This window comes from Dendroctonus ponderosae, unplaced genomic scaffold, assembly GCF_020466585.1.
Source record: "Dendroctonus ponderosae isolate FM_Combo_2020 unplaced genomic scaffold, Dpon_F_20191213v2 Dpon_F_20191213_1, whole genome shotgun sequence".
NCBI lineage: Eukaryota > Metazoa > Arthropoda > Insecta > Coleoptera > Curculionidae > Dendroctonus > Dendroctonus ponderosae.
This window is the reverse complement of record NW_026017110.1, coordinates 62844716-62872379: the sequence shown is the minus strand read 5'-3', so window position 1 is coordinate 62872379 and position 27664 is coordinate 62844716. Positions and strand designations below refer to the sequence as shown.

General features: G+C 36.3%; 5 protein-coding genes across 9 annotated transcripts in view; 3 read left to right on the top strand and 2 right to left on the bottom strand.

Annotated features, from left to right (window-relative positions):
* LOC109541150 overlaps window positions 1-7901 on the top strand; it is a 51325-nt gene extending 43424 nt beyond the window's left edge. For both annotated transcript variants that reach the window (XM_019909916.2, XM_019909917.2), the window contains exons 4-9: window positions 1307-1379; window positions 2085-2445; window positions 3699-3928; window positions 6578-6671; window positions 6734-6937; window positions 6993-7901. In XM_019909916.2, coding sequence (XP_019765475.1) covers window positions 1307-1379; window positions 2085-2445; window positions 3699-3928; window positions 6578-6671; window positions 6734-6937; window positions 6993-7105 — 1075 coding nt within the window. In that variant the 3' untranslated portion in view covers window positions 7106-7901. The remainder of the gene's footprint in view (window positions 1-1306; window positions 1380-2084; window positions 2446-3698; window positions 3929-6577; window positions 6672-6733; window positions 6938-6992) is intronic.
* A 1099-nt stretch (window positions 7902-9000) lies between these two features.
* On the top strand, window positions 9001-12089 carry LOC109541148 (testicular acid phosphatase homolog). 2 transcript variants are annotated; one of them, XM_019909911.2, is made up of 7 exons: window positions 10055-10176; window positions 10239-10648; window positions 10707-10802; window positions 10876-11115; window positions 11164-11473; window positions 11534-11730; window positions 11788-12089. In XM_019909911.2, the coding sequence occupies exons 2-7, from the start codon at window positions 10571-10573 to the stop codon at window positions 11932-11934; spliced, it is 1068 nt and encodes a 355-aa protein (XP_019765470.1). In that variant the 5' UTR covers window positions 10055-10176; window positions 10239-10570; the 3' UTR covers window positions 11935-12089. The 2 variants fall into 2 exon arrangements, with proteins under 2 accessions (XP_019765471.1, XP_019765470.1); XM_019909912.2 differs by lacking the exons at window positions 10707-10802; window positions 10876-11115; window positions 11164-11473; window positions 11534-11730; window positions 11788-12089 and adding exons at window positions 9001-9243; window positions 9309-9569; window positions 9620-9821; window positions 9874-9996 and having other exon boundaries at window positions 10239-10581.
* Window positions 12090-17279: 5190 nt separating this feature from the next.
* Window positions 17280-23201, top strand: LOC109541063 (AP-2 complex subunit alpha). 2 transcript variants are annotated; one of them, XM_019909747.2, is made up of 13 exons: window positions 17280-17462; window positions 17601-17701; window positions 17861-18072; window positions 18728-18921; window positions 18974-19205; window positions 19260-19368; window positions 19424-19577; window positions 19645-20628; window positions 20694-20855; window positions 20932-21200; window positions 21286-21430; window positions 21487-21694; window positions 21757-23201. In XM_019909747.2, exons 2-13 carry the CDS (start codon window positions 17638-17640, stop codon window positions 21832-21834), a joined length of 2811 nt encoding a protein of 936 aa, XP_019765306.1. In that variant the 5' UTR covers window positions 17280-17462; window positions 17601-17637; the 3' UTR covers window positions 21835-23201. The 2 variants fall into 2 exon arrangements, with proteins under 2 accessions (XP_019765306.1, XP_019765305.1); XM_019909746.2 differs by having other exon boundaries at window positions 20691-20855.
* Window positions 23202-23222: 21 nt separating this feature from the next.
* LOC109541062 (dynein beta chain, ciliary) overlaps window positions 23223-27664 on the bottom strand; it is a 23330-nt gene continuing 18888 nt past the window's right edge. The window contains exons 25-32 of the mRNA XM_048663699.1: window positions 25805-25975; window positions 25436-25752; window positions 24971-25385; window positions 24520-24921; window positions 24221-24463; window positions 23814-24170; window positions 23610-23758; window positions 23223-23552 (exon numbers count right to left, since the gene is read on the bottom strand). Coding sequence (XP_048519656.1) covers window positions 23258-23552; window positions 23610-23758; window positions 23814-24170; window positions 24221-24463; window positions 24520-24921; window positions 24971-25385; window positions 25436-25752; window positions 25805-25975 — 2349 coding nt within the window. The 3' untranslated portion in view covers window positions 23223-23257. The remainder of the gene's footprint in view (window positions 23553-23609; window positions 23759-23813; window positions 24171-24220; window positions 24464-24519; window positions 24922-24970; window positions 25386-25435; window positions 25753-25804; window positions 25976-27664) is intronic.
* On the bottom strand, window positions 26189-27658 carry LOC125503402. 2 transcript variants are annotated; one of them, XM_048663690.1, is made up of 4 exons: window positions 27397-27658; window positions 27271-27343; window positions 27036-27191; window positions 26189-26865 (listed from the first exon to the last, which is right to left on the bottom strand). In XM_048663690.1, the coding sequence occupies exons 1-4, from the start codon at window positions 27579-27581 to the stop codon at window positions 26215-26217; spliced, it is 1065 nt and encodes a 354-aa protein (XP_048519647.1). In that variant the 5' UTR covers window positions 27582-27658; the 3' UTR covers window positions 26189-26214. The 2 variants fall into 2 exon arrangements, with proteins under 2 accessions (XP_048519647.1, XP_048519649.1); XM_048663692.1 differs by lacking the exon at window positions 27036-27191.

The window sequence follows — 27664 nt, the reverse complement described above, 5'->3', positions numbered from 1 at the left end:
TAAAGGCATAAATCTAACGAAGGTAAAATGCAAAAGTGGAACACACTGCAAGAAGTAGATAAATACAAACCGTAATGGCTGTACCTATTATTTTCATATATTCCACTTTTAATCGATAGCTAACAAGATAGTGGGCAAACGTAATAGGCAGCAGATATATAAATCTATTTCTGAAAAAGGGTTATCACCAATACCAAAGTCGTATGCTAAGAGAGTCGACTTTATATGTATGTATGTATATCTAGTAAACCCACAGACTGCACTGAAAAGTCCAATAAAATATCGGGGCTTGATAGATACCGATCTGAAAAAACTATCTTTTAAAACGCCTAATAAATTGTCTAGCCAACTTCAATTGTTGAGCTTGATTTGTATAGTCTACGGTGAAATTTAAAGTAGCTATGCAACTTGTATTATACTGGGTGGATCGCATTGTCGATGCTGCTATTTGGTTTATTTTTAACAATAGAAGGGCACATTAAAATAATTTACAAATTCTTGTCAACAGGACCACACTTGTGCTCTACTCAGATCGAGAACAATTATAAATCAGAACGTGCGCAATTAAGGTTTTTCTATTGTCTTTCAATTAGTCAAGGCATACACCCTGTATAAGTAGTACTGCTTTGCAGTTCATTGTTTCTCAATTACAAGGAATTGAAAAGGTACGATCTGCTTAGGTATCAGTGGGCGTTTAGCAGCCTTGGGTTTTGTACTATACCTGGAATATCGAACTACATGCATGGTATAGATTTTTAAACTGTTTCGGAAATCAGTAGTTTACGCCTTTATTTATTTATATATAATACAATATTTATATTTTTAGACGGTTTATAATGTCACATTTTCTCGGGTTCCAAACATTGTGTAAACCTGTAAAGTTTGTAAAAATTGTTTTGGTAATCTGGCATCTAACACGCGCTGATTTTTTCATATTTATAACAGCTTGAATGACTTGCTTGTGTCGTGGGGGAAATTTTCCCAGCTATGTTTAATTATTTTTTTCCATATTAAAAATATAAATTATGAAAAAATAAAACTAAAAAGTAAACAAGATTATGCAATAGAATTACGTCTTTAAATGTTAAAGAGCAAAATTCCTAACGATCTTCTCGCTTTAGTCCTTGAGAAGCAAATACGAGAACTATCTTACACGGTTCGAAATTGGTTTTCTTGCAATAAATAGTTTTACGTTTGTCTATACGAGGAATACTTGTAACTTTCCACCCATTGATACACAAAGAAAACAGATTAGGTGTTAAGTAGCTGATAGAGCCACTGTATTTCATAGCTAATTTTGTTCCAGAATTGGCTTATGTGGTTTCGATAACCCTATGAGAGACCAAAAGACCGAAGAATTCAAAAGACACATAGGCCACGTAAGTACTTAGTTTTCAAATACTTTAATCATGCCACGGTTGGCGTCTAGTCTTTTCCCCCGCAGACTGAAAAATAAAACGTTGCGTGTTGAATCTGGCTAAATTAAAAGTGGCTTTTAATTATATTTATTAGTATTTGGTTTATATGACGCCAATCAGTGGGCAGTAGTTCTGTAAGATTGGTGTTATAGTTCGTTACTATCTAGCAATTAGCTTGGAAACGTGCGTGGTCAACATCACAGTAACCTTAATTCGTTTTCACAAACCTTCCTTAAAGTTTGAGACCGAAAATATTGAAATTTTCAAAATTTTAACACGAACGCTACAGTCGCATAAAAAATAGCGTTCGGTCATAAAGCGGTTTTTTTGGTAAATATATGGAAATATCCTTATACATATGAAGCAGTCGAGAAAATTCCACATATTCAAATCTGTACATGTTGAGGGTCAAAGGTGGAATGTTATACCTTGAAGCCTTGGAAGCGATATAATTTATAACGTTTTTATTGTAGCGCTAATGAATACTAATACTTAAGGTTTTACGTAAAGGCCTGCTGATGCAAAAGAAAGCAACACTGATTGGCAAATTTAAGTGCTAACAAAAAATCCCGTTGAATCTACACGTTTGAGTTTACTTATTACTTACTCACACATCATTTTCATCAAGCAGCCTTGGTACTCAATATGAAATATTAATTTTTATAGGGTGTGAAAATAAAAATGGACGACGCAGGAAACATCCTCATCAAGAGGGTCTCAAAGTGCAACGTCTACATAAAAAATACTGGGCAAGATGAAGAAAACGCTATAGGAAATGACATTTTGAAAGTTCCAAATAACGCTTTAGACCCAGAGAAACCAGTGAAACTATTCGACATGAAAAAGTTTCAATCGAACGTCAATAGGGAGTTACGGAGAGCGTATCCTGATCGTCGAAGACTGGAATGTCAGTGTCTTAGTGCAATAGCTTTTGTGAAAAATGAACAAGAACTTTTGGAATGTCCAATATGGGTTCTTATAATTAACGTCGTCGCCATGGATATGTTAAAATCAAAATTACCACCAGGTAAGTAACTGTGAATAATCTCGCATAATGGGAGCCTCGTACAAATTATTTTCTATGAACGAAGACATCTCATAAATCACGCTTTATTACAGATAATGCATAATAGTAACTCCGAAGGGCAATTTTTACTGTTCGCGATGTTAAAAAAATATATCAACAAATGCTCGTGGTGGCAGTACGGCGATGAAAAAATTAGGTGTTGCTTTAAACGGCAAGACCATCTTTTGTGCCAAGTGATTTGCGATGAAAATAGATTGGTCACAATACTTCGCACAAGCTCCGATGCATTATGATCTCACAATGCAGCAGTGAGATTTAAGCCTTATTTATTTTAATAAATTGCACTTCGTCAAATTTTTACTTCTTCTTGAATTGGGCATTTATTACGGTCAATGTCAACTTTTTCTCTATAGAAAATCATTAAAGTATCTAGAATCTTTGTCAAATTAGCGTTCTGTAAGTTACTGAAAATGTATGAGTTGAAATTGCGGCAAAAAAGTCCATGCAGAGCAATTAATTCAATCAATATGCAAAATTCCACCTGCCTTAATCGATAAAGCATAAATGGCCTTAAGAACAACAAAAATGACCAAAGTTCACTTTTGCTTGCGTGTATTCGTAATTTAAAGGTTCGGAATTCTGATTAGGCGTTGATAAAGTAAAGCCTACCAAAAGGTTCATTATAATCACAATAAGATTTATCATCTCCCTTTAAAATATGTTACCTTGCTGCAAAAAGTGCTTAATTTCAGTTTTAATGCCAGCAGTTAATTATTAAATTATGATCAGTAGCGGAGTTATCAAGAATGCATTAAATATTCATTGGGCGTTTTAAAAAAGATGCATTTCATTCCTTACCTAGTTCCTAATATAGTTCATCACGCTTATACAGTTTATAACTGGAATTTAAGAAACCGTTTATAATCAGATAATAGAGCTGTTCTCTGGTTCAAGCCGGGAAATCTTGGCGTTTCAATCATACATTACCCAACGGTAAACGAAGAATTCTAAATAGTTCTGCGTAAAAACATACCTTTGTAACATTTAACGCGTTTACGTAAAAAGATACCAAAGATTGCGGATTACAGATTTGGCTACTACTTGGGTATTGTTCTACGCTATAATTTAACCACGAATACAATATGTACGGGAACAGAAAAGAGTTCCCTTGATGTCGAAACATGGTTACCAATTTTGTAAACCTTGAGGTTCAATTGGATGGTTGCAATAAGATTATTTTCTTTCTATGAAAGTACACCGTGCAATGGACATTAAAAACCGCCCAAGAATTCCGATACCTGACGAGGATCCCTACAGCATTGCAGGAAATGGAAGTGGATCATCAGGAAGTTCAGGATTTGCTGGAGGAAGCGTGGCCGCCACAAGAGAGCAGCTTTTGCTCCAAAGCCAACAACATGCCCAAAGACGTGGTGATAAACCACCAAAATTACCACCTAGGGATATGTACCATGATATACCGAAGGTAGGGAGCAGCGACTAACCGAATCCAATTAATATACTCAGTAGGATTACCACATGCACTATACCGCCCTGTATACGATTACATAATTAAATAAAGGAAATATCGCTGCAATTGTGGGTATACCACTAATGAAATATGAACGTATTGACCTGCAAAACGAGTTATATATCTATGAAACGTAAATGAATTTATTAATTGATTTCTGGACGGAGATTGGCCTTATGTAACTTTCGTTTAATACATCCAAAGAACTAGTGTAGATTTGTAAATACTCCTGAGTAGTTTATCGAGTTTTTCCTCGGATGTTTCTCTTGTTGAAAGTGAAATGATTTAGTTATTTCATTTTCACTGCCAGCAAGCAAAAAATGGGAGAGAGTAAAAATACAATAATTAAATTTCACAAATAATTCGATAATCCGAATCTAAGTGAAATCTGGAAATTCGGTCACCGGATCAGTTCGGGCAGAGTTTCAGATTTAATACCTTTAAAAAAATAATTTTCACCATTACCATCAGCTGTCAAAACTGTGTATAATTGGAGGCTTCGAGACCTTCCATCTTAAAAAGCAATTTCAACAACTGTTATTAGGATCGGGGTCATTAAGAGAACGATGCTCAACCACGTCTAGTTGTTAATGATGTGATTGATTTCAGTGCACAAGAATTAAAGTGCATGCGCTCAATTCAATTGAATTTTTTAATTCCAATTGCAATAATCTTGGCATTTGAACAACCGTCTGTTTATTTAACAAAGTGGTTTCAGTTGCCCTCGCAATTTGAAGCTTTATTTAGAGGAAACGCAAATGAGTACTACTCTGTAACTGCAAAATTTCCTTTACAACGTATCTTTGGTACATACCATAAGCAACAATCTAATTCAAATTAGATCATATATATTGTCCAAATGAATTTATCAATTAGAGCAAAGAAAGTCCTTGAAATTGGATCTGTATTGTATTGAAATTGAATCAAGGTAACATGTTGAACAGAACGGTGGGACATTGCGACATGAAACATGGAATAAAAAAATTGTTCGTTACGCAACCCGGAATTGCTTAAGCGCATAAATAAGCTTTTTAAATAATAAAATATTGGTTTTTCAGGTGCCAAATGGTCGAAACGCACTTGAAGGCAAAGAGAATGCGTTGACAAAGCCATTTAATTGGGTCTTAAAATTAACTTAAATAGTCGACGAGAGACGCCCACCCCATTATAATAAACACATAAATATCTGGACGCACTTACTTACTTGGCAGTTGGCGATATTATCTCCCGTTAATTATAGCTACCTAACTGTATAACAACCACCTATTGGCTTTGTTTCGTCTTGTTTAAAGTAGCTTAATTCTAAAAATAGCCTATGCTATACTGCTTTACGAGGACATTCTCCAAAAGCTTTTTTTGTGTTTTAAGCCCTAAGAATCCTTAAATGCACCAAATTGGATTAATTGGAAAATGTCATGATACGACACCTAAAATTGGTTTGCGAGTGGGAAATACAATCGATTGTATATTTTGCTCTTTGCAAGTGAAAGGAAGAAAAGAAATGATACTGCACCGACGAAAAAATTGTATAATGCAATTTGTCGACGTCCTTCAATACACGAGCGATGGAGTACGCAACTCTGAATATGCGGGCTCCGAATAGCCATATTTTAGCAAAAAAAGCAGATTTAGCTACCGAACACGCAATTTTTCCTCAGATCGGTATTTTGCTCATTTTCAGATCTACTACACAAGGCCGTTCAACATATTATTTTGGCGTGTATCTTGAATTGGATGGCCTAGACTAGATAAGTAACTAATGAAGAATGGTCCTTTCTAATGCGGAAACTGAACCTAACAGGGATATTAATTTGGCCGAATTTTTAATATACTACTTGACCTTCCCCCATATGTTTCCGCGCACTATTATGATTTAATAAATAACCGTTACTGTTACATTAATAACAAAAAGTGCTCACGCTGTGATTCAAGGTAGTTCGAGCGCATTTCGTGGCGCTAAATGGGTTTTTATTTTGCCCAATAAATTTGACTTCTTCGTTTACTGATTTATATCCACAAGGCAATTTTCATCAGTAAGTATTTCCTCGCTATAATTAGTAAGAAACTTTGAATGTAAAGCGAAAACATGCATTGCAACCTTATAAAGGCAATTTTAGCAGAGCTAAAACATATCAGCCATTGTTGCGTGGTGTAAAGTGCGAAAATAAAATGGGAATTCAACGAAGTATGAATCGGTCGGTACTGATAAGTTGTACCAATAAAGAACCACCTATCCAAAGGTGCAAACAATTCCTAGACAGCGGAAAAATGCAAATACAAGCTGTGGTAAAGTAAAGAACTAGGGAATAAACAGTACATATCACTTATTGTGGTTGTATACAAAGCTAAATTATTTTGTAGATGGTTCACGATACGAACCTTGTTGGTTACTTGGTTTCGCCTTGTTCTGCCGGCGAAACATTACTTTAACACCCAGCTGGTTTTTTTATCTATAGGGTGAGGTCCAAGCCATGCCGTGTTTGTATCAAGTTTCCAAGTCATTGGTCAATACGTCAATATATCACTGTGGTCTAAGGAATTATTGTATTGATATCATGTATTATGCAAGTCCAAGAATTGCTTAACAATAGATTTGTTTCCTAGCCTGACTACGACGACCAAGAGGAGCAAAATGTAATCAAGTCCTTCCCATCATCGAGAAACAATAAGGAAAAGACGAAGGAAAACAAAAAATACGGTGACTGTCTGAAGATGTTAATTACTTGAAGCCATTACTCATAAGCCGATTTTATTTCTTAGATGATCCTTACTACTGCGGCCTTCGTGCTAGGGTGCCAAACTTCGTAGCAAAATCAAAAGCCAATAAAGAATCGCTGCCGTCCAAGAGATACTCAATCAACCAACAGCAACAACAAATTCTAATGCATCAGCAAATGAACATGAATCACCACCAGATTCATCAACACCCCATGTGGCATGCGAGGAGTTACGAAAGTGGAATAGGTATAAATAGGGATTATGGAAAATTTTCCTTATGAAAAATTTAAATTAATTTCAGATTCCGATGCGATAGAGTCACCCTACAACCAAATATACGGCAGACTACCTATCCCCACACGAAACTACATACCAGCTCAGCCAAGAACAATGTACATAGGCGAATGGGATTAGAATTAAGCAACGCAATTAATAAATTTCAACTTTGAATGTGGTGTCGTCTTGTACATTTTTTTCTTTTTTCTCTATAGGGCAATTTTATTTCCATATCATCCTGCTTTGGGACTTATTTTTAATGACCCATGTTTTAAGGAGGTGCAGTTTTAGCAACGTAACTTCATTTTTTAGTTTCAGCGCTAAAAATTGTAAGGATGTTATTTCTTGTGCACTCTACTTGATCTATTATGTACCTTAAGTCTTTATTCAAACGAATGCAGTGTTGAACATGAAATTAAATATTCACCAGGTACATGTATCTTCATCATGTTCTTTTGCTAGAAAAGTTTTATGAACTTTTATTGATTAAATTGAAGAAATGGAGTCCGGGAACACGCTTGCATTCTGCCTAGTCAGGCACTCTTAACTTTATTTTTTTAATATTTTTGCTACTTACTTATTATAAAATATTTAGTCGTACGTTGTACCTACATATTTAAGTCGACCGTGAGCAAAATGAGAATCGCAATATTAGATTTAAGTTCTCTAGGTATTAAACTAAATTAAAATACTCAATATTATACGTAGTTACATCTTGTCATTTCTCTAATATGGTGCATTATCATATAATTTGCGTATGTTATAGTAACATATATTTCCGAATGATATGTGATTACTCTATTGTAAATTTTATCGCATATTCGAATTATTACATATTTATATGCTAGTTATCTAAATACTTTTGTAAAGTTTGTATATTCTTTTCACGTAGGTATTTCTTAAACTTATACAAATACATGGTGATGGCAAATTAGGTCAGTGTTTCATTTTACCTACGTATGTACCGATATTTTTTCCAAGGTCTTTCCATTCGTCCCCCGCCGTACGAATTGACAGATCTTCAACCAATAGAAACACTCGTACCGTTCGTTTGAGAAGCTCCCCAATGTAGGCATGGATAACTCAGTTAATTTTCAGGAGTTGGCACGGCACCCGCACAGTAACTCACCGGTGCAATTGCGCTTCAGTCACCCATTTGTTAAAATGTTGCTTTTAAAAAATGTGGTGATTTTTTTTTAAGCTGTTGAAATTTCAGCCCCGGGCCTCGTGAAGCTTTAACCCGCCCCTGGGTTAAGGGATAAGCGTAATTAAAAGTGCGGCACAGTAAGACTCGATGAGTTTTAACGAAAAACTCAGAGTTCAAAAAGGTAAAAAAAGTTCAGAGTTGTGCGTTCAGTAAAGAAGAGTGCGCTCTAAATGTCGTCAAAATTCCTTCAAACCTTCAAAAGTTCATTCAAATCGCACGAAATCCTGAATTTTGCGCGGTTCGTAAATGTTGATTTGCGTAGGAGACGTTGTTTTTAATCAAATTTTGTCGCAACTACATTTGCACCTAAATGAATATATTCAAATTCCGTGCGACTTTTTGCGACAAATTCACCAAAGTTTATTTACGCACGTTGTTATAACTGAATCGAGTTAGCAATTCTCTATTCAATAATATACAAACAAACTTTGTGGCTCAAATGGTTCTTGAGCAACGTCAAAAAACCAAACTCAAGTAAGTAAGTAAAATCACTCACCCACTTAAAAATGAAACTGTTTAACCCAGAAACAAACAAAATTTCAACTAATTAAAAATGTCCTTCAAAGCTCTGATTTCAAGAATTATTCCGCCATAAGCGCAATTCGAAGTGCGGCGCAGTGAGGAGCGATGAGTTATAACTCAGCAACTGACAGGGCGGCATCAACGCAAAGGCGCAACTCAACACAGTGTTACCCAGGCCTACCCGAATGTGCACTTATAAAGTGTTCGGGTTTATAATCAGGAAGAGCTCGTTGGTTAAAGAGCAAAAACTGCTCAAAATAGGCCAAAAATGTCGATTATTTCGGACTTGAAACTTCTAACGTGTTTTTTCATCAACTAGTATTATTCGCTTCATTCAGATGAAAATGATTAGGTACCTATAACTCCTAGAGAATACCTAGAGAATTTGAAGAAGCTCCCAACGTGCATTTATAAAGTGTTCGGATTTATTATCGGAAGAACTTGTCTCTGCCTTAGCGTTGTTTGGCTTTTAGGTTAATTGCGACTCTAACCTGTCTTCACCTATGCTTAACTGTAAGCAAAATCGATTTCGTATAACAACATGAGAGTAAGCTTTCAAGTTTTCAGTCAGTAGCAAATAGGAAATGTTGTTAATAAAAGGAAAATTTGTAGGAAATTCAGGACCATAAAGATTTCTCTATATGTTCTTGGTATGGGCCATTTGAGCATATCACCCCCAAAACTGTTATTCTAGAACTGTCTGAGGCTGTTCTCAAGTGTTTTCTGTTCGAAGAGCCCTCTGAAGATGATTCGAGTGAAGATTCAGATGGTGAAGAGACTCCCTTGCCTGGCGAATTTAAAGAGAAGCTGAAAAATGCGTTTAACACTTTGGGCAAGACAGTTTTCGTGAAAAACAATTGGCATGCTCCCATTGTAAGAATTATTGATATGAAACCGACAGTATTGAAAAGCTAATTTTACAGGATGCAAAAATGTTTAGTACTGGGAACACATTAAAGGCAGAAAGCGCCGATGACATAAAGCTGTTTTTTACCACGTCCACGGTTATTCAGAAGGATCTATTCAACATTAAGGGAATTCCTTTTTGCTTGGCTCTCAGGAAATGGATTAGCATACATCCAGCAGCTGAATTTAGGTGCATTGTTGTAAACGACACTCTAAGGGGTAAACGAATAGTTTATTTAGTGTTGAACATCAACTAATGGCTTTCATCCAGGGATCACCTCGAGGGATTGGCCAACTTTTTATGCCCATTTTAAAGAAGAGGGATCTGAAATTGTTGAGAATATTTCAGATTTTTTCCTGGAAAATATCAAGGCCAAGTTTCCCAGGAAGAATTGTAAAGTTCTCAGTTTTTCTTGATTTTACATACGATAAACTAAAACACCGTGTTGCAGATGTGGTTGATATAGTGTTGTCGTATCCGGACAAGCCTTTTATACTTGATTTTGGGCCTTTAAATAGTCGCACCAATTTGTATGCATTTTCTTGGAAAGAAATTGGACCTCTATTAAATAAAGTAAGCTAAGAGTTTATAGTAAGTTTTTCAAACTGGTAGCAGTTAGCATATTGTTGTTTTAGGATTTCCAGGATGAAATAGCCCCTGTTTTCAGGTACCTTGAGTGTGATATCGGAATCATGATCCGAGAAGACGCTCTTAAGAAATTTCGACCGAAGGTCTAAACCTTTCAGTCTATCTGTGGACTAAACTTTCGCGCATTTCCAACTGTATACACATACACATCGTCTTTTTACAAAACGCTTTTATCCATTTACATTATGTGGTTGCCTATCAAGAGCAGCGTGGGAGTGAGTAAGATTCCGTGATAAAATTATTGTTTATTGCTTAATTCCTTTATACACATTGTGCTTTCATTACTACCGAATTGTGACCCATTTCTTTATTAAAAGTTATGATCTTTAACCTGATTTTACTACTGGCCTTTCCCAGTTTCCTTGAAAGTGTGGACATTCCCATACAAATTCACGTTGTAAGTAAAGTTTGCTTAAATAAGTGCGAAAAAGGCAAGGTTAAGTTCATTGTTTTAGTTGTTTAGACATGGAGAACGATCGCCTACCAGTACATTCCCTAACGACCCCCATAAAAACTATAACTGGGAAGGTGGTTTAGGCCAATTAACGAACGTAAGAATTCAATGCACATAAGCCTGGAACTTGCTTTTTACGCAACATCGCTAATGAAACCCATTTATTCCAGAGGGGCAAATTGCAAATGTATTCTTTGGGTCAACACTTAAGGAATTATTATAGCGATTTCCTGCCCAAATATTATTGGCCTGCCGACGTAAACGTATCCAGCAGCCCTGTAGAAAGATGCTTAGTGAGTGCCCAATTTGTGAGTGCGGGCCTTTTTCCGCCCCATGATGGTCTAATTTGGAACCCTGATCTACTCTGGCAGCCTATACCTACACACTATTTACCAAGGGATCAAGATAATGTAAGAATTACTTTTACTTGCTACATATATGAGGTGAGGTTTTTATAGCTGTTGGCAATGAAAAGCAACTGTACAGAATACGATAAAGAGTTTGCTGGAGTGCAGAATTCCACCAAGATGCAGCAGTACAATGAGAAATATCAGGAACTGTACAAGTTTCTTACTGATCATACTGGGAGAACAGTAAATAATATCGAGCACGTAGAGTCGTTGTACAATACTCTGGAAATTTATCAGATGAACAATATGTCTTTGCCTTATTGGGTAAATGATACGCTCATGGCTCAAATGCGGATTATTGGGGCCCAAAACTTAGCAATTTATTCTGAAACCGACTACATGAAACGAATGAAAGGAGGTAACGCATTCAAAGCATTTGATCTAGATCCAGCAAACATATAAAAGTTGTACCTTGCAGGATTTTTTGTAAAAACCGTACTGGACTTGATGGAAAATGCATTGAACAGCAGCGAAAAGGTTCCTTCAACAAATATTTATGCAGCCCACGACTTAACAATTGTTCATGTGATGAGAGCTCTAGGGTTGGTTGATACCTTTAAACCAGAACTAGGAGCCGCACTGATCTTTGAGTATTATAAATCTGGAGAAATTAAGGTAAGTATTCATTTAGACAGCGATTTGTACGGAAAAACTGTAAAATCTGATTTGCAGATCCTCTACTGGGAGAGTTGGGAAGGAGAAATTGAGGAGCGGATATTGGAGAATTGTAAAGTTCCTTGCACAATTCCGCTGTTTCAGAGCGGCTATAAAGACGTATTACCAGTGAATTGGAGCAAAGAATGTCTGACGAAAACTTGAAAACTCATTCGTAGATGTTACGTACCATGGAATTTTCATCTACTCATAAAATAAACATGCATACTTGTTAATAACTGCAGAATTTGAAGTAATTGTGTATCAAAAATAGCAACAAATAACATTTTAGACCAATAAAAGCGACACAAAAAAACTTACCTGATTTTCAATGCACAACACTTCTTTTAAAAAATAATGTGATTTAAGTTGCGAAACAAAATTCAACTGAAACATTTTTCAAGTCAATTTTGACAAAATTATTTAATGCTAAAGCAGAACTTATGCTCCATCTATGAAATAGATTTCTAAATGCGTAAAGAAGAAGAGCGGCTCTTCTATCGAAACCTAGAAAAATTTGAGTACCACAGAACGTTAAAAAAAACTTCCACAGGTCGAGTCTTTTTAAAACGTATCTTTGAGGCGTGGTGGAAAATCTTTCCTGGAACTACATAGTTTCTCACTAAAAAAGTGGGTCTTGAGGCTTAATCTCATTGTTTAATCTAATAAAGGTAATGTTAATTAATAATTTTGCTGAAAATTGAATTTGGGTGTATGCGTCTCTGGTCGACTTCCGATTTTAGCATAGGTATCCCTGTATGATTTAAATTAAATGAACATGAAGCAACAGAATTATTTTGATTTAGTAAAATGAATGCGCTTTCTTTAATTTTACGTTTTTTTGCAGATGGTTCCTTTGCTAAAATTGCAGAATTATTCCATTGAATTTTGTGGCAATTATCAAATGCTTGTTGACAAATATGTGACCTATGATATTTTCTGTTTTTAATGTATGATTGGTGTTCTTTGACTCTTCTGTGTAATGGTCTTGAGGCTCCTTCTTTATAAAATGTATTGCATTCGCAAGAAATTTTATAAATTACATTTTCGGTATTTTCAAGTTTGTCATGAGGTTTTATTACTGGAATTTTGCTTCTAATTGTATTTTCAGTTTTGAAGATATTCCTAATATTAAATTTTTTACCTACTCGTTTAATTTGATCAGACAGTCCTGGAATAAATGGAATAAAATGGTTTGTAATAGGTTTATTTTGATTTTGTTTTGCTTATGGGAATTCAATTTCATTAAAACATTTTCGAATAAAAGAATTATGATAATTATTGAAATTTAAAATTTCTTTTATGAATTGTTTTTCTTTGGAAAAATTAGATTAATTACAAATTGTTTTTGCTCTATCATATAAAATATTCGCAATACCTTTTTTAACATTATCGGGTGATTTGAGTTAAATTAAAATACCGGTTGGTATGAGAAGGTTTCTATAGACCAAGATTTCGAAGTTGCCTAAATTTTTCTGAATTAGTATATCGAGAAAAAGAGTTTGGTGATTTTGATCTTCTTTAATAGTGAATTTAATTGTTGGTTCTTTTTTGTTCAGATAAGATGAAAATTCATTAAGCTTTTGTTCGCCGTGGCTATAAATGGAGAATACGTCACAAATATAACGCCACTAAATTATTGGTTTAAATTTGAAATTATTTATGAAAGTTGATTTAAAATTTTCCATAAAAAATTACTGAAAAAGGGTGAAAGTGGCGACCCCATAGCGATTCCAAAATTTTGTTGATAAAAATTATTATTGCATTGAAAATAAGTTGACTCTACACATATTGTTAAAAATTCAATAATGATGATAATGCTTAGGTGTGTGCGTTCTTTAAGATTCGTCATTTTCAAATTTTTGCTCGATGATATTTTTGAATATATATAATATAATCTATATTATAATATAAATATTTCAACCAAAAATTAGAAAATGACCTCAATCTTAAAGAACGCACACAACTAAGCATTAACACCATTATTGAACTTTTAACCATGTGTGTAAAGGCAACTTATTTTCAATACACTGATAATTTTTATCAACAAAATTTTGGAATAGCCATGTCGTCGCCACTACCACCTTTTTTCAGTAATTTATTTATGGAAAATTTGAAATCAACTTTCATAAATAATTGCAAATTTACACCAATAATTTGGTGTCGTTATAGTGATGATATATTCTCCATTTATAGCCACGGCGAACAAAAGCTTAATTAATTTTTATCTTATCTAAACAAAAAAGAACCAACAATTAAATTCACTATTGAAGAAGATCAAAATCACCAAACTCTTTTTCTCGATATACTAATTCAGAAAAATGTAGGCAATTTCGAAATCTTGGTGTATAAAAAACCTACTCATACCAACCGGTATTTGAATTTTAACTCAAATCACCCGATAATGGTAATAAAAGATATGGTGAAAAGTTTCTATGATAGAGCAAAAATAATTTGAAATCAATCTAATTTTTCCAAAGAAAAACAATTCATAAAAGAAATTATAAATTTCAATAATTATTCAAATTCTTTTATTGGAAAATATTTTAACGAAATTAAATTCCCACAAGCAAAACAAAATCCAAATAAACTTATTAGAAACTTTTTACTCCATTTATTCCAGGACTTTCAGATTAAATTAAACGAGTAGGTAAAAAAATTAAAATTAGGACTATTTTCAAAACTGAAAATACAATTAAATGCAACATTTCAGTAACAAAACCTCATGACAAAATAGAAAATATAAAAAATGTAATTTGTAAAATTTATTTCGAATGCAATAAATTTTATATAGGAGAAACCTCAAGACCATTACACAGAAGAATCAACGAACACCAATCATACGTAAAAAACAGAGAATATCATGTATCACATATTTGTCAACATGCATTTGATAAGTGCAACAAAATTCAATGGAATAATTCTGTAATTTTATCAAAGAAACCATCTGCAAAAAAACGAAAATTAAAGAAAGCGCAGTTGTTTCACTAAATCAAAATCATTGTGTTGCTTCATGTTCATTTAATTTAAGTCATACATGGTTTCCTATGCTAAAATCTGATGTAGACCAAAGAAACATACACCCAAATTAAATTTACACCAAAATTATTAATTAACATTACCTTTATTAGATTAAACAATCAGATTAAGTCAAAGTCACATAAGTGACAATTTGCACAGATGAATTATCAGAGCGAATTTTCATATATTGTATTATCCTACTATTGTTACACAATTTATTAACATACTCTTTCTTAGGTTCATGTAGGTTCTTTTGATAACGATAGCAGAAAATAGCTAACGAAACTAATTTTTCAAATTAATTTCTTTACTAATTGGAATTTTCTCTTACAACTTGAGCCTAAGTGTGTCGCAGGAAACCATCTAGGTGATAGTTCTTGATTTCTTTTTGATAAATAATTCGTTATTATTGCGAAATAAGAACGCTACTTCTCAATCTGTAATCAAAGACGTGAGGAAATTCTGTCTTTTTTAAAAACAAAGATTTTTGGGACGAAATACCCAACATGCGGATTGCAAACAAACATTTGCCTAAATTTTCAAATTTGGAAAAAAAAACACAGCCCGAAATCTAAATGGTGTGCCCAGGATCACACGCAACGTTTTGCTGGCTAAAAAAAAATTGAAAAACAGCTCAAAATCTAAATAGGTTGGCCAGGATCACTCACGGTAAAAGTAATACTAAACTTACCGAAAGCTGCTAATAATGCTTAGCTGCTTCTTGGAAACTTGCGCTCCGTTCTCCATTGTCTATCCATTAAACTTCAAAAAACACACACTACACGAACACACAATGAGAATCCACATAAAGTTGAAAATAAATTTGGATTACACTCAGCAATTAACCGGTAAGATGATCGACCATTCGTGCCTAAATGGCACTAAATTGGTACTTTTATCCCGTTTATCAACAAAGAACCGCCGACCGACTTAACCCCTTGCCCATAATAGACTGAGCTAAATGTTCAGCTTTCGGATAAAACTTCTGCGAAATTATGGTGTTTATCACATAAAAACGCACCGAGGTACAGAACTTAGATAATTATATAATCGTTTTGCTCGCTGGCCCTTTGGGTGACTCATTGTATTGCTATGCTGTTCGAGTTCAGTTTTTTTCTTATTGACGATTTTCTACAAGTTTCCAGTCCGCGATCTATCTCGTTTGGAAATTTAGCGTAAACAAAGTTGCTTTTTCGGGTAAAGATAAGCAAACATCGCCGAGCATGGGGTGATTTTTGAATGCTAAATTAAATACTCGCTCTCCGATCAATCGTTTGCTCAATTGTCAGGAATCGTGAAAACCTTTTTAGCGTGATCTATTGTGAGAGGCTGCACAGGTTCTAGCAGATCCAGCAGAATCAAAGTAACCCATTCGCAAAATATGCCATGATTTGTGAATGCTACTCTTTGATTGCACTATTAGAGCGACGGAAAATTCGCACTCTTACGCAACGGTACGCTTTTCTTAAAAAATTTATAACTTCCCATTTAGAGCAAGTAGCAACTTGAAACTTTTACACGCTATAGAAGACTCATGTGGTCAACTGCGCTGAAATTTCCACTTCAATCGCACTAAAGTCCGATTTTTGCCAACTGTTTGAAAAATGGGTCAAACATTCGCATTGAAGATGTGGTCGCAACAGAACACCCCTATTTTACATAGTAAAGCTGTCCACTGCAGCAACTACTGTTGGATAAAGTCCACTCAAATGGCCTATCCAGATTGAAGACTCAATATAGTTTAAAAAAATGATTAAATGGCAGATCCATATTCAGCCCAGCTCATGATTTGTCATCGCTTTCTTCTGCTCGCAGCATTAAAGCGATGGAAAACTCAACTTTATTACTGTTGAAATTTGGATTTTTTGGACTTTTTAAGCGGTCTTCAACCAAAACGAGGATCACAGAATATCCCCCCATCCCATCCTAGGGGGATGTTCTGTGACGAGAAGCGAAAAAAAAAGGTGATCCGATCGCCAATCGGAATGCAATGTAGCCAATTTGTTGACAAATAGTGTAACAGACAATACTAATATTTAAATATAAAAAGTTTTTAACGTGTTTAGCAGTAGATCTTAATGGCTTAGCGGTAGGTCACGAAAATGGCAGACCTACCGTAAAAACGGTAAACCTGGCAAGCCTGCACATAACTTCTTCGGTCAGCTGAGCAACGCATTAACAGCGCGCTCATGGACTGGGCGTTTATTTTGATGCATTTACGTGAGTACCTCCGGGGAACTTTTGGATTGCCGATTGCCTAAAATCGGTGAGAGCAAATTCACCTGGTCTAGACCAGGCGAGTGACAATTCACAAATGTGAGAAACTCACCATCATGCAGAAATACAAAACTGACTAAATCAAGAGTTTGATAATATGTGATCAGAATATGAGAAACAGATTAATATGGCTTGTGAATATCGAATTTGCTCTCCTAGGCAATCAGCAATACAAAAATTCCCCGGGAGCGTTTAAGTAAACGCATGAAAATAAACGCCCTGGACACAGTTTCTCCAAGTTGACAACATCAGTGACAGTGTGATCCATTCCAACAATTTTTTAGTGAATGTGCCCAATAATAGTGAAATTGGAGGGCTGATACAGTTATAATTTTTTAAATAGGTTTCAGTTCAATTCTTCCACGTCCACAACAATTTGCGAGTTGGACGTAACAGTAAGTTCTGTGTTATTTTCACTTATATTTAGTGACTGTCAAACCGCTATCAATAAGGGGGAGGTTCTCGTTAAGATAGTTTAGTTCCTAGTATATTGATAAACTACAAGGTGTATAGCGGAGCACTGCAACTTTTAGATCTTCTGAGCTTAGTCTGTAGGCTTACAGAAGAACCATGCCAGCCGTGCGAGGTGATGGCATGCGAGGCTTGGCAGTTTTCATATCTGACATCAGAAACTGTACGTATCCCCCAAAGTTGGACCTTATAACATACAGCTCTATATTCATAAGAAAGGCAGCTATAAGCACTGAAAAATCCATAAAACACACATAATTAAACTTGCTTAAATAACCTGCCATAATGCGGTTATCAAAGTTTAAGGATTTATGACTTTTAGGTAAGAGCAAGGAGGCTGAAATTAAAAGAATCAACAAAGAATTAGCTAATATACGCAGCAAATTTAAAGGAGATAAAACCCTAGATGGGTATCAGAAGAAAAAATATGTTTGCAAGCTGCTCTTTATATTCCTTTTGGGGCATGATATCGACTTTGGACACATGGAAGCTGTTAATCTATTGTCCTCAAACAAATACTCCGAAAAACAAATAGTAAGACTCCCAGTACAATAATTTTCGATTTCTCGATAAGTACAAAATCGTCCTCGATGTATACTCAAATCATCCCATACACAAATTCGTATTCAAAAAGGCAACACTTGTGAAAAATAACTACATATTATATATGCTTTAGTATGTAACATTTCAATAGCTTCTCACAAATATTACAATAATTTTATTAATTGCCCCAAACATTTCTTTGCCTTAAAAAACTTAAATTTTCATTAGTGGCATCCATAGAAATACTAAAGCTATGCAACCGGTTTTATTGCAAATGCATCAAAATGTGTAAATACGCCCGCAAATTTAATAATTGGCAAATAAATATCTTTCTGATATTTTATTGTAGTTGAATATACCGCATTGTTTAGATCTTGACCTTTAAGTAGCCTGAATACTTGACTTGTAATTCATTTGAGTCTGATGCTGTAATCCTAGATTTAATATTGGAAATTTTGGTTTAATATTGAGAAGTTTGCAAATTTTATATTCGCCATAGCTTGCTAATAAGAATATGCTTAATTGGGTCAGAAGTAATCTATGAGTCATTTTAATTGAAAAACTCCAATAAAGATCAATTATTTCAACCACGCCAACTCCAAGCCCACAAATGAGAGCAATGTGAGTAGAGTTTTATGCTTTCCAGGGTTATCTTTTTATATCGGTACTAGTAAATACAAACAGTGAACTAATCAAGCTCATCATCCAAAGCATAAAAAACGACCTTGCGTCTAGAAATCCAATTCACGTGAATTTAGCTCTACAATGTATTGCAAATATTGGAAGCCGAGAAATGGCTGAGGCTTTTGGCAATGATATTCCAAAACTATTAGTTTCTGGGTTAGTATGTGGGCATTTATATGAAGCCAAAATAAACTTGAAAATATTTCAGTGATACGATGGATGTTGTGAAACAAAGCGCTGCGTTGTGTCTATTGAGACTTTTCCGAACCTCACAGGAAATTATTCCTGGTGGGGAATGGACTTCACGAATTATTCATTTACTCAATGATCAACATATGGGCGTAGTAACAGCAGCGACAAGTCTTATTGATGCTTTAGTAAAAAAGAACCCTGAAGAATACAAGGGTTGCGTTTCTTTAGCGGTGTCGAGGCTGAGCAGAGTAGGTTTACTGTTTGAATGGAAACAATAAGGTCTATTTTTGGTATTTTCCTAGATTGTAACAGCTAGCTATACAGACTTGCAAGACTACACTTATTATTTTGTCCCAGCACCATGGCTCTCTGTGAAATTACTCCGTCTGTTGCAAAACTATACCCCTCCAGGTAACATTACACCATTTTCTGGGTGGATATGTAGATTCAACGTATTTTTTCGCAGCTGAAGATCCGGGGGTTCGAGGCCGACTAAATGAATGCTTGGAAACCATTTTAAATAAAGCTCAAGAAGCGCCCAAGTCAAAGAAAGTTCAGCATTCTAATGCGAAAAACGCGGTTTTGTTTGAGGCAATCAGTCTCATTATTCATAATGATAGGTAAACGAGTTATTCATATAGGCCATATTTTTGATTTGTCACGAAACAACCTTAACGTGGTTTTCAGTGAAGCCAATTTGTTGGTGCGAGCTTGTAATCAGCTTGGTCAGTTCCTGAGCAATAGAGAGACTAATTTGAGATATTTAGCTCTAGAGTCTATGTGCCACTTAGCCACCTCAGAATTTTCACACGAAGCTGTTAAAAAACACCAAGAAGTTGTTATTTTATCAATGAAAATGGAAAAAGATGTTTCGGTAAGGCAGCAAGCCGTCGATTTGCTTTATGCAATGTGCGATAAAAGCAACGCGGAAGAAATTGTTCAAGAAATGTTAAATTACCTGGAAACCGCTGACTATTCTATCAGAGAAGAGATGGTGTTGAAAGTTGCCATATTGGCAGAGAAATATGCAACAGACTACACTTGGTATGTTGATGTTATTTTGAATCTAATAAGAATAGCTGGAGACTATGTTTCGGAAGAAGTGTGGTACAGAGTTATCCAGATTGTAATCAACCGAGACGAGGTGCAAGGCTATGCAGCAAAAACCGTCTTTGAAGCATTACAAGCTCCGGCATGTCACGAGAACATGGTTAAAGTTGGCGGATACATCCTTGGGGAATTTGGCAACTTAATAGCCGGCGACCAAAGATCGTCTCCGTCAGTTCAATTCCAGCTTCTTCATTCGAAATACCATCTTTGCTCTCCCATGACAAGAGCACTGCTTCTCTCTACCTACATTAAATTTATCAATTTATTCCCTGAGATCAAAACGCAAATCCAGGATGTATTTAAACAAGATAGCAACTTACGCTCGGCCGACGCCGAACTGCAGCAAAGAGCTTCGGAATATCTACAACTTAGCGTTATAGCTAGCTCCGATGTGCTGGCCACAGTCCTAGAGGAAATGCCTGCATTTCCGGAAAGGGAAAGCTCTATTTTGGCAGTACTCAAAAAGAAAAAGCCGGGCCGAGTTCCCGAGAACGAGGTCAAAGAAAGCAAAAGTCCCACTCCAGTTGCAACTTCAAATCATAATAACGACATTAACGCAAGGTGAGCTTGGACGTTTAGTGCTTTTGAAACCCATATTCAGAGGTACGTCTTTTTCTCTTTAGCAGCACCAATCAAGCTGATTTGTTGGGTCTTTCGACGCCTCCAACTTCACAACCCCATAATGCAAGCAGCACTGGTGTTCTTCTGGACGTGCTGGGCGATATTTATAGTAAACCAAACAACAATGTTTCAGCACAAAACTCCTCTTGGGTAATCGATCCCAAAAAGTAAGTGATTGGATTTTCGGGTTCGACATTATTATGTGAAGGATTTTAATGCGGGAAATCTACCTTTTCTATATAGGTTCGTTTGTAAAAACAACGGCGTTCTATTTGAGAACAATCTCATCCAAATCGGGGTAAAAAGCGAATTTCGTCAAAACCTAGGCAGATTAGGTTTGTTTTACGGTAACAAAACCACCACTCCTCTGCAAACGTTCGTGCCTACTCTTTTGTGGGGCGACGATCAAGCCGCTAAACTCAGTGTTCAAATGAAGTCTGTTGAACCGCTCTTAGAAGCTGGCGCTCAAATTCAACAAATGATCAATGCTGAATGTATTGATGATTATACCGGTTAGTCACACATCAGTTTCACATATCCAGTAGAATCTACAAGAGTAAAACTATGCATGCATTATCAGCTACATTTTTCTCTTAGATTCGCCAAGTATTTCATTGAGCTTCGTTTATAACTCGGTACCCCAGAAGATCACGATCAAGCTTCCATTGACACTAAATAAGTTTTTCGAACCAACAGAGATGAATGGAGAGTCTTTCTTTGCGCGATGGAAGAATTTGGGGAAGTACGTTTCGTTCTTGGAACATTTTTCGCAATTCGACAATGTTTGGCATTTTTCAGCACCAACCAACAGAGGTCTCAAAAAATCTTCAAAGCTTCTCAAGCAATGGATCTTCAAGCCGCACGAACAAAGATGCTTGGATTCGGCATGCAGCTTTTGGACGGAATTGATCCCAATCCCGACAACTTTGTATGTGCAGGAATTATCCACATGAGGTCCCAACAAGTTGGCTGCTTACTCCGTTTGGAACCAAACAAAAATGCTCAGGTAAGTTCATTTTATTTATGAGATGCATGTTTCATCGTTTTGATGACATTGTAAATTTGCAGATGTATCGTTTGACCGTGCGCTCAAGCAAGGAAAGCGTATCAGTAGAAATTTGCGAGCTTCTAGCTGATCAATTTTAAATCTTAACTAAATTTGGTAAAATACATTCCAGTTACTATAGCTGTGTAATAAATATCAGAAAAATCATTTGTAAAATATCGTATTGTAACAGTTCGTTGTTAACTTTTTGAGATAAAGACTACTTTGAGGAAGTATCATATACTCCGATTGTGAAGTGAAGTAGAATTGACTTATTGTTATTTCGAGTCGCAGCAAAAGTATGCATTTACGGTTGGGGTATTGGCAGATCCAAACATATATGACATAATATATTGATAAAACTAGGTGGGTACCAGTCTCTTTCGATAAATTTAATTCTCAGGATAAAAATTTGTTGAAATTTATGTTCTTAGAATTAAATTTTCCAGACCACAGATCAGATGTATCATGGCAGGTCGGTACAAGAAAAGGCTATCGAAACGCATAGGCAGTTCTAACTTCATTTCTTGGTCCCATAATGTAAACAAATTCTTCGCACGTTGTAAAGTTACTTTACGTTCGCTTCTTCACCGATTTGATTCAATGCACTGACATTTGTTAAATGTGGCTAACATAATAGACAATAAGCCTCACATGCCCCCCATGTAACCAAAAATGTATGTAAAAAGACAAAGATTTTAACTCGTGAAATGTGTATTAGATGTACTAGGTTCGTCCTCATTTATTTCTCTTAGTAATTGTGAGTTGGAGATAGATAGATAGTGATGTTTTTTAAATTGTTAATACTCTATTCCAGTCGATCAAATGCCATTTCACTTAGGCCATCGGTAAATCCTAATTTAATATTAAAAGTAGGAAAGAATGATTTGCGATCTTATATCGAAGCTGAGCCAAATCATACCTTTAGCGGAATTGGAGGTCGCAATCAGTTTTATTTATGACGTGGTTTTTGTTACTGTATATCTTCAGGGCCTTTAAACGAACAAATGAAGTAAGATAATTTATAAATCACAGTTTCATATAGTTCTTGTATCAATAAATTGGAAAACGCTTATGCTTAAAAGCAAATAAGCCAAAATAGCTACAAATATTGTGTCTCCAATTTAGATTTAAGAAAATTGCACCAAAAACATATGAAGAGCTTAAAGAGTAAGAAGGAGTGTAACTTAGAAATAGATTTGAATTTGAACTCGAACTTTCTGTTAAAGTTCATTAAGTAGCATTTAATATATTACATGTATCGTTACGTTTTGTATTAAATTATTCATTTTATTCGAGGATCATTGATGTATATTTAAATTATTTCTTAAACAGATCTGCAAAGTCGAATAAGTTCTATCATTTTTTGCTATTTACGTTATGTATAGACCCTTCCTTCCTTAGTTACAAAGTATATATGTAAAAACATGCAATGTATAATTTATCATTAAATGTAATTTAAATGTTATTTGAATATATCCTACATAATGTTTAGCAAAAAATAATTGTTTTAATTTAAAAGCCTTAAATTTGCAAAAGTAAAGCAACACCAGCCAAAGTCCACTTCGCTGGCTTGTCTTTTGTTTTCAAGTTGAATGTCCAAACGTATGTGGGCCCTCTCGTTTTGGTTTTGTAAACAGGACACTCGTACATATTTCTCAAATCTTGTTTATCTTGAGTAATCGCCTTTATGTTCATAACAGGCATTGCGGGATGCAATTCTTTGAGTTTCGAATCCATGATAATGCCTGCTTGAACGTCCCATCGTGCTCCTTCCATATGAAGTCCATGGACATAGGCGCCGTCTCTTGGTGCACTCCTGCCAGGCACCACATTTTCAACCAGAACATTGAAATTTTCTTATGTGTAAACTTACGTAAACTCCTCTTTCTGTTTCTTCGTCACATCGCACTGCAGACACATTTTGTCAAGAGGCAACTCATTTCTCCGAGCGGTACTTTGCATTATCGCCGTTAAAAGTGACTGTGGATTAAAAAAACCACCCAACCAAACCGACGCTGGCAGCTACGAAAAATTATCAGTCCAACACGGTTGGTGCGTACGGATCTCAATTACCAACCACAAAATCTGTAGACCACGTTTCTAATTCTCTTATTCTCAGCAAAAGGTCGACAAACCAAGAGGTAAGTCCCAAAAGCGAAGGATAAGCTCTTTGCTCCCAAGCAGGGGGAACTTGGTCCAAGAAAATCGCCGTCTCAAGGTCTTCCATATCCGATGTGATGGTTAGTTCGCCTTTGAGACCCAGTTCGAGTTCCTTCAAGGTCTGCTTCATTTTTCCGGTCAGAAGATTCATTCGCTCACACTCTTGGAATGCTACTATTACGTAAGGAGTTCGTTCCTCCACCTTTCCCATTATCTCGATCATGTTGAAGTCTTCTGGCAGTTTTTCCAGCATTTCATCTACTGTTTGCTTGACCTGGAGCAACCCACAATAGAGGATTGCTGAAGTGCATGCATCTACAATACCTTTTCTTCTCTAGTAACAGTAGTTCCGCCTGAAGTTCCAGCATCTCTGGGCTGCATCTCAAAAACAGTCCTAAACAGCTTATCAGCAGTGGTTGTTAGGAATCCGATTTCCGCATTAGGGTGCAGGCCGTATAAATAAGGCGACTCTGGAGGTAAAGCCTCATCAATGTAATTCAGGTACCCTTGGTAATCAGTGTTTGGAGGCGCTGGGAAGCCTGGAGTGAGCATCAGTTCACCATCGACCTAGAACAAAACTCTCAAATGAAAGAGTTTTTTTCAATAGTTTCATATTGGGGTACCAGCTCGGGCTGTAGAATTTCCTCTAAATAGGTGATGCATAGTCTTCTATCCCAATCATCAGTAATATGTCCGCCGTACATAATTTCCCCAAAAAGGTACCTCAAGTCCTCCCAAGGTACTTTGGAATTGGCCTCCAAGTAGTTGTATAAAACAAACACGCTAATAGTAAGGTCACCTACATTAAACGGGTATATTTTGTTCCACCCCTGTGGGCCGAATTTCCTCCTCTCCGCTACAACGGCGTGGAAGTAGCACAGTGAAAATAGAATTACTTTAAATTCGGCTTCTTTTCCACATTGTTCCAACGTTTCTTGATTGAAATTTGAAAAGGCTTTGTGAATGTTTGCTTGCATGCCAGTTGGAGGCTCGTTGGTGATTTTTATGGATGACTCCAATATCCCCTAATATTCAGCAGAAGGGTATTTTTTCAGTATCGGTTTTGTACTTTACCTGCGGAATTATGTGTCCGGAAGCAGAAGACGCGGGTTCAGCGCTCATAAAAACTCTATAGTCTGGGTGAGAGCCTTGTGCATGTTTTTCCAAGTGTTTCTCTAAAGAGGGCAACCATTTTTTCACCAAGTGAATGTTCTGAAGAACCACCCAATGCCCTTGCTTTGCTGCAATTTCCATTGCTTTTTCTGCCACAGATTCCTGTCCCTGTCCCAGGGAAACATTGTGAAAATTCAGTTTTTCCGAAGTGAATCCTAGTGTTTCGCCCAATTGTTCAACGTCTTTCAACGGATTCACTCCTGGGGATAAGATGAAGAATATTGGGGTCGATGGACTAGTTTCTTCGTATGACTTCGAAAACTGCATTGTTTTATTTCCTACGTATTTTGCTCCCAATTTTTCTTCAATAAACGCACTAGAAATAACTTCGTTTGGCTAGCGCTTCCGGAATTTAACTTCACTTACAGCATGGCATATAACATTCTGTCGGGGCGCAAGGCTCTCATCATACAAAGCCTCTGTAGGGCAGTCTTGCTTTTCCATTCCTGTGGGAACTTTTCTCTTTCTGGACATTCACATTCAATCAATTTTTTCCATCTTTTAGGCGAATTTTCGATATCCCTATCCAGATTTCTGAATTCGTCTCGTGTTGCCAGGCTGCAAATGCCTCCCCAGCAGGTGTTGGAGAGAAAGTCTACCGGACTTGTCACGTGGGGCTTAATGGGGAATCTTAAAAGGAAGTCCAAGTCCGCCGTGAAAATTTCTCGACTCATCAGAAGGATCTGTATTGAATAAAAATATATATCTGGTTTAAAATGTTGTTCATGAGATTACCTGGAAGGTCATTTGGGAAGTGAAAATTAACTTATCGCTTTCAAATAACCCGCGAGTCGTGTATTGGAATACTGAAAATGAAATGCAGTCTATAAGATTGTTCACCCTAGCAGACACTGTTTCTGCTGGATCTGCCTTCGCAATGGCCTTTTGAAATACCACGTTGAAAGCCTAGAAAATGTAGAATATTTTACATTTAGGAATGTTTTCCGGGCTTTGAAGCCGTGGTCTATCGGAATTTCTTCCTGACGTTTCGTCCACAACTGCGGTGGACATTTTCAAAGGCGATGAGGCAGTGGGCGAAGTGATCTCCCGTGCTTTCCGACTAAGACTGGTCGGAAGACCACGGCTTCATAGCCCGGAAAACATTCCTAAATGTAATCGCGTTTATGTATGTGCTTAAATTTAAGTTACTCACCCGCATTGGAAAACTGTGGAGAACTTCTTTGCTGCCTGGAGCTCTGCAGTTTTTGCTTTAAAACGAGCAACTCCTGCTCAAGTCTTGCGTTGCCTGCAACGGTTTCTTCAAGTTTTTTCGAGTTCTGCGCCAACATCAAGTGGACTCTGCTGAGCTCATTTTCGAGCATAAACTGCTGCCTTCGCGCTTGCTCGATTTCTTCAGGATTGTTCAAACCCTTCAGTAGACGGTTCCGAAGGCCCCCAAGTGCTCGTTCGATGTCTTCTTTGTCTCGTTGAAGATTGTGAAGGTTTCGAGATTCTTCTTGAATCAAACCGTCTAGTTGGTACAGTTGACGCACTTTTTGTTGAAGTTGTACATGGCTTGGCTCGATTCTGTTCCAGTCTCGTTTTTCGTCTGCTAGAAGTCGTCGCTCCTGCACATACTGGTTGAATTCGAGTTTTTCGCGGATATGCCTGGCAATGTCAGTTCTCTCATTAGGGTTTCTGTAGAGCGATCCTAGCTTTACCATGTTGTCTACTAGGTTTACCAATGGTTTGCGCTTCTCATATTGCTTTTCCAACTCCAGAAGGTTTTGTTTGATTCGCTCCAATTTATGCAGATTTTCCATTCGTTTCATTTGGTCAACATTATGAATGTGGATCTGAAAAAAGTGTGCTGATGTTGGACATTGATATGAAGGTTGATTAGAACTAGATTGAACAAGCAGCCCACGTTGTTAGCGGCACGAAAAGACATGTTAGACTCCACCATGTTCAAGCTGACCAGGATCAGTTTAGGAAGATTGCTGGTTGAAAAAAAGTATCATCAAACCTGAAGACTATCAATTTCGTTATAGCAACTTTCGATAGCCTGAAATGTTTGCGCCTGCTGCCTACGCAATTGGATTAGAAGTAATACTAGTTCCTCATGAGTTCTTCCAAGAAGTTCACCGGCTGATACGTTCATTTTGGTTTTAGGAATTAATTCCTTAAAATTGCATTTACATCAGTATTGTTTAGTTTATAAATAGGATCAATTTTTCAATTATTGCATGGTCCATACTTACATTTTGTGATGTCCTAAATTCTTGATCACGCTCGTACATGCACTGAGGTTGATTACGGGATGAGTAATTTGATCTTATAAATTAAAAATACGTTATTGAGACATTTGTTTTTTATATGCGACTTACATATTGTCATATTTATAAGCTGTTCGGTCTAGATTTGTTACACTTCTGGCTTGCATAGTTTGGATCGTAGGAGTGACGCACCCTTTCGCATTCACTACTCTTGGAAAAGTGTCTCTTCCTAGAGCAGCGTCTTTCGTGCTTATTGATATTGACCCAGAAGCTATAAGAACAGATGAATTTGACATTCACATTAAAATTTGCAACTGCTTCATTTAGGACCAGAGCTTCAAACGTATTTACAAGCACTTTACAAAGTCTGAAATATTAT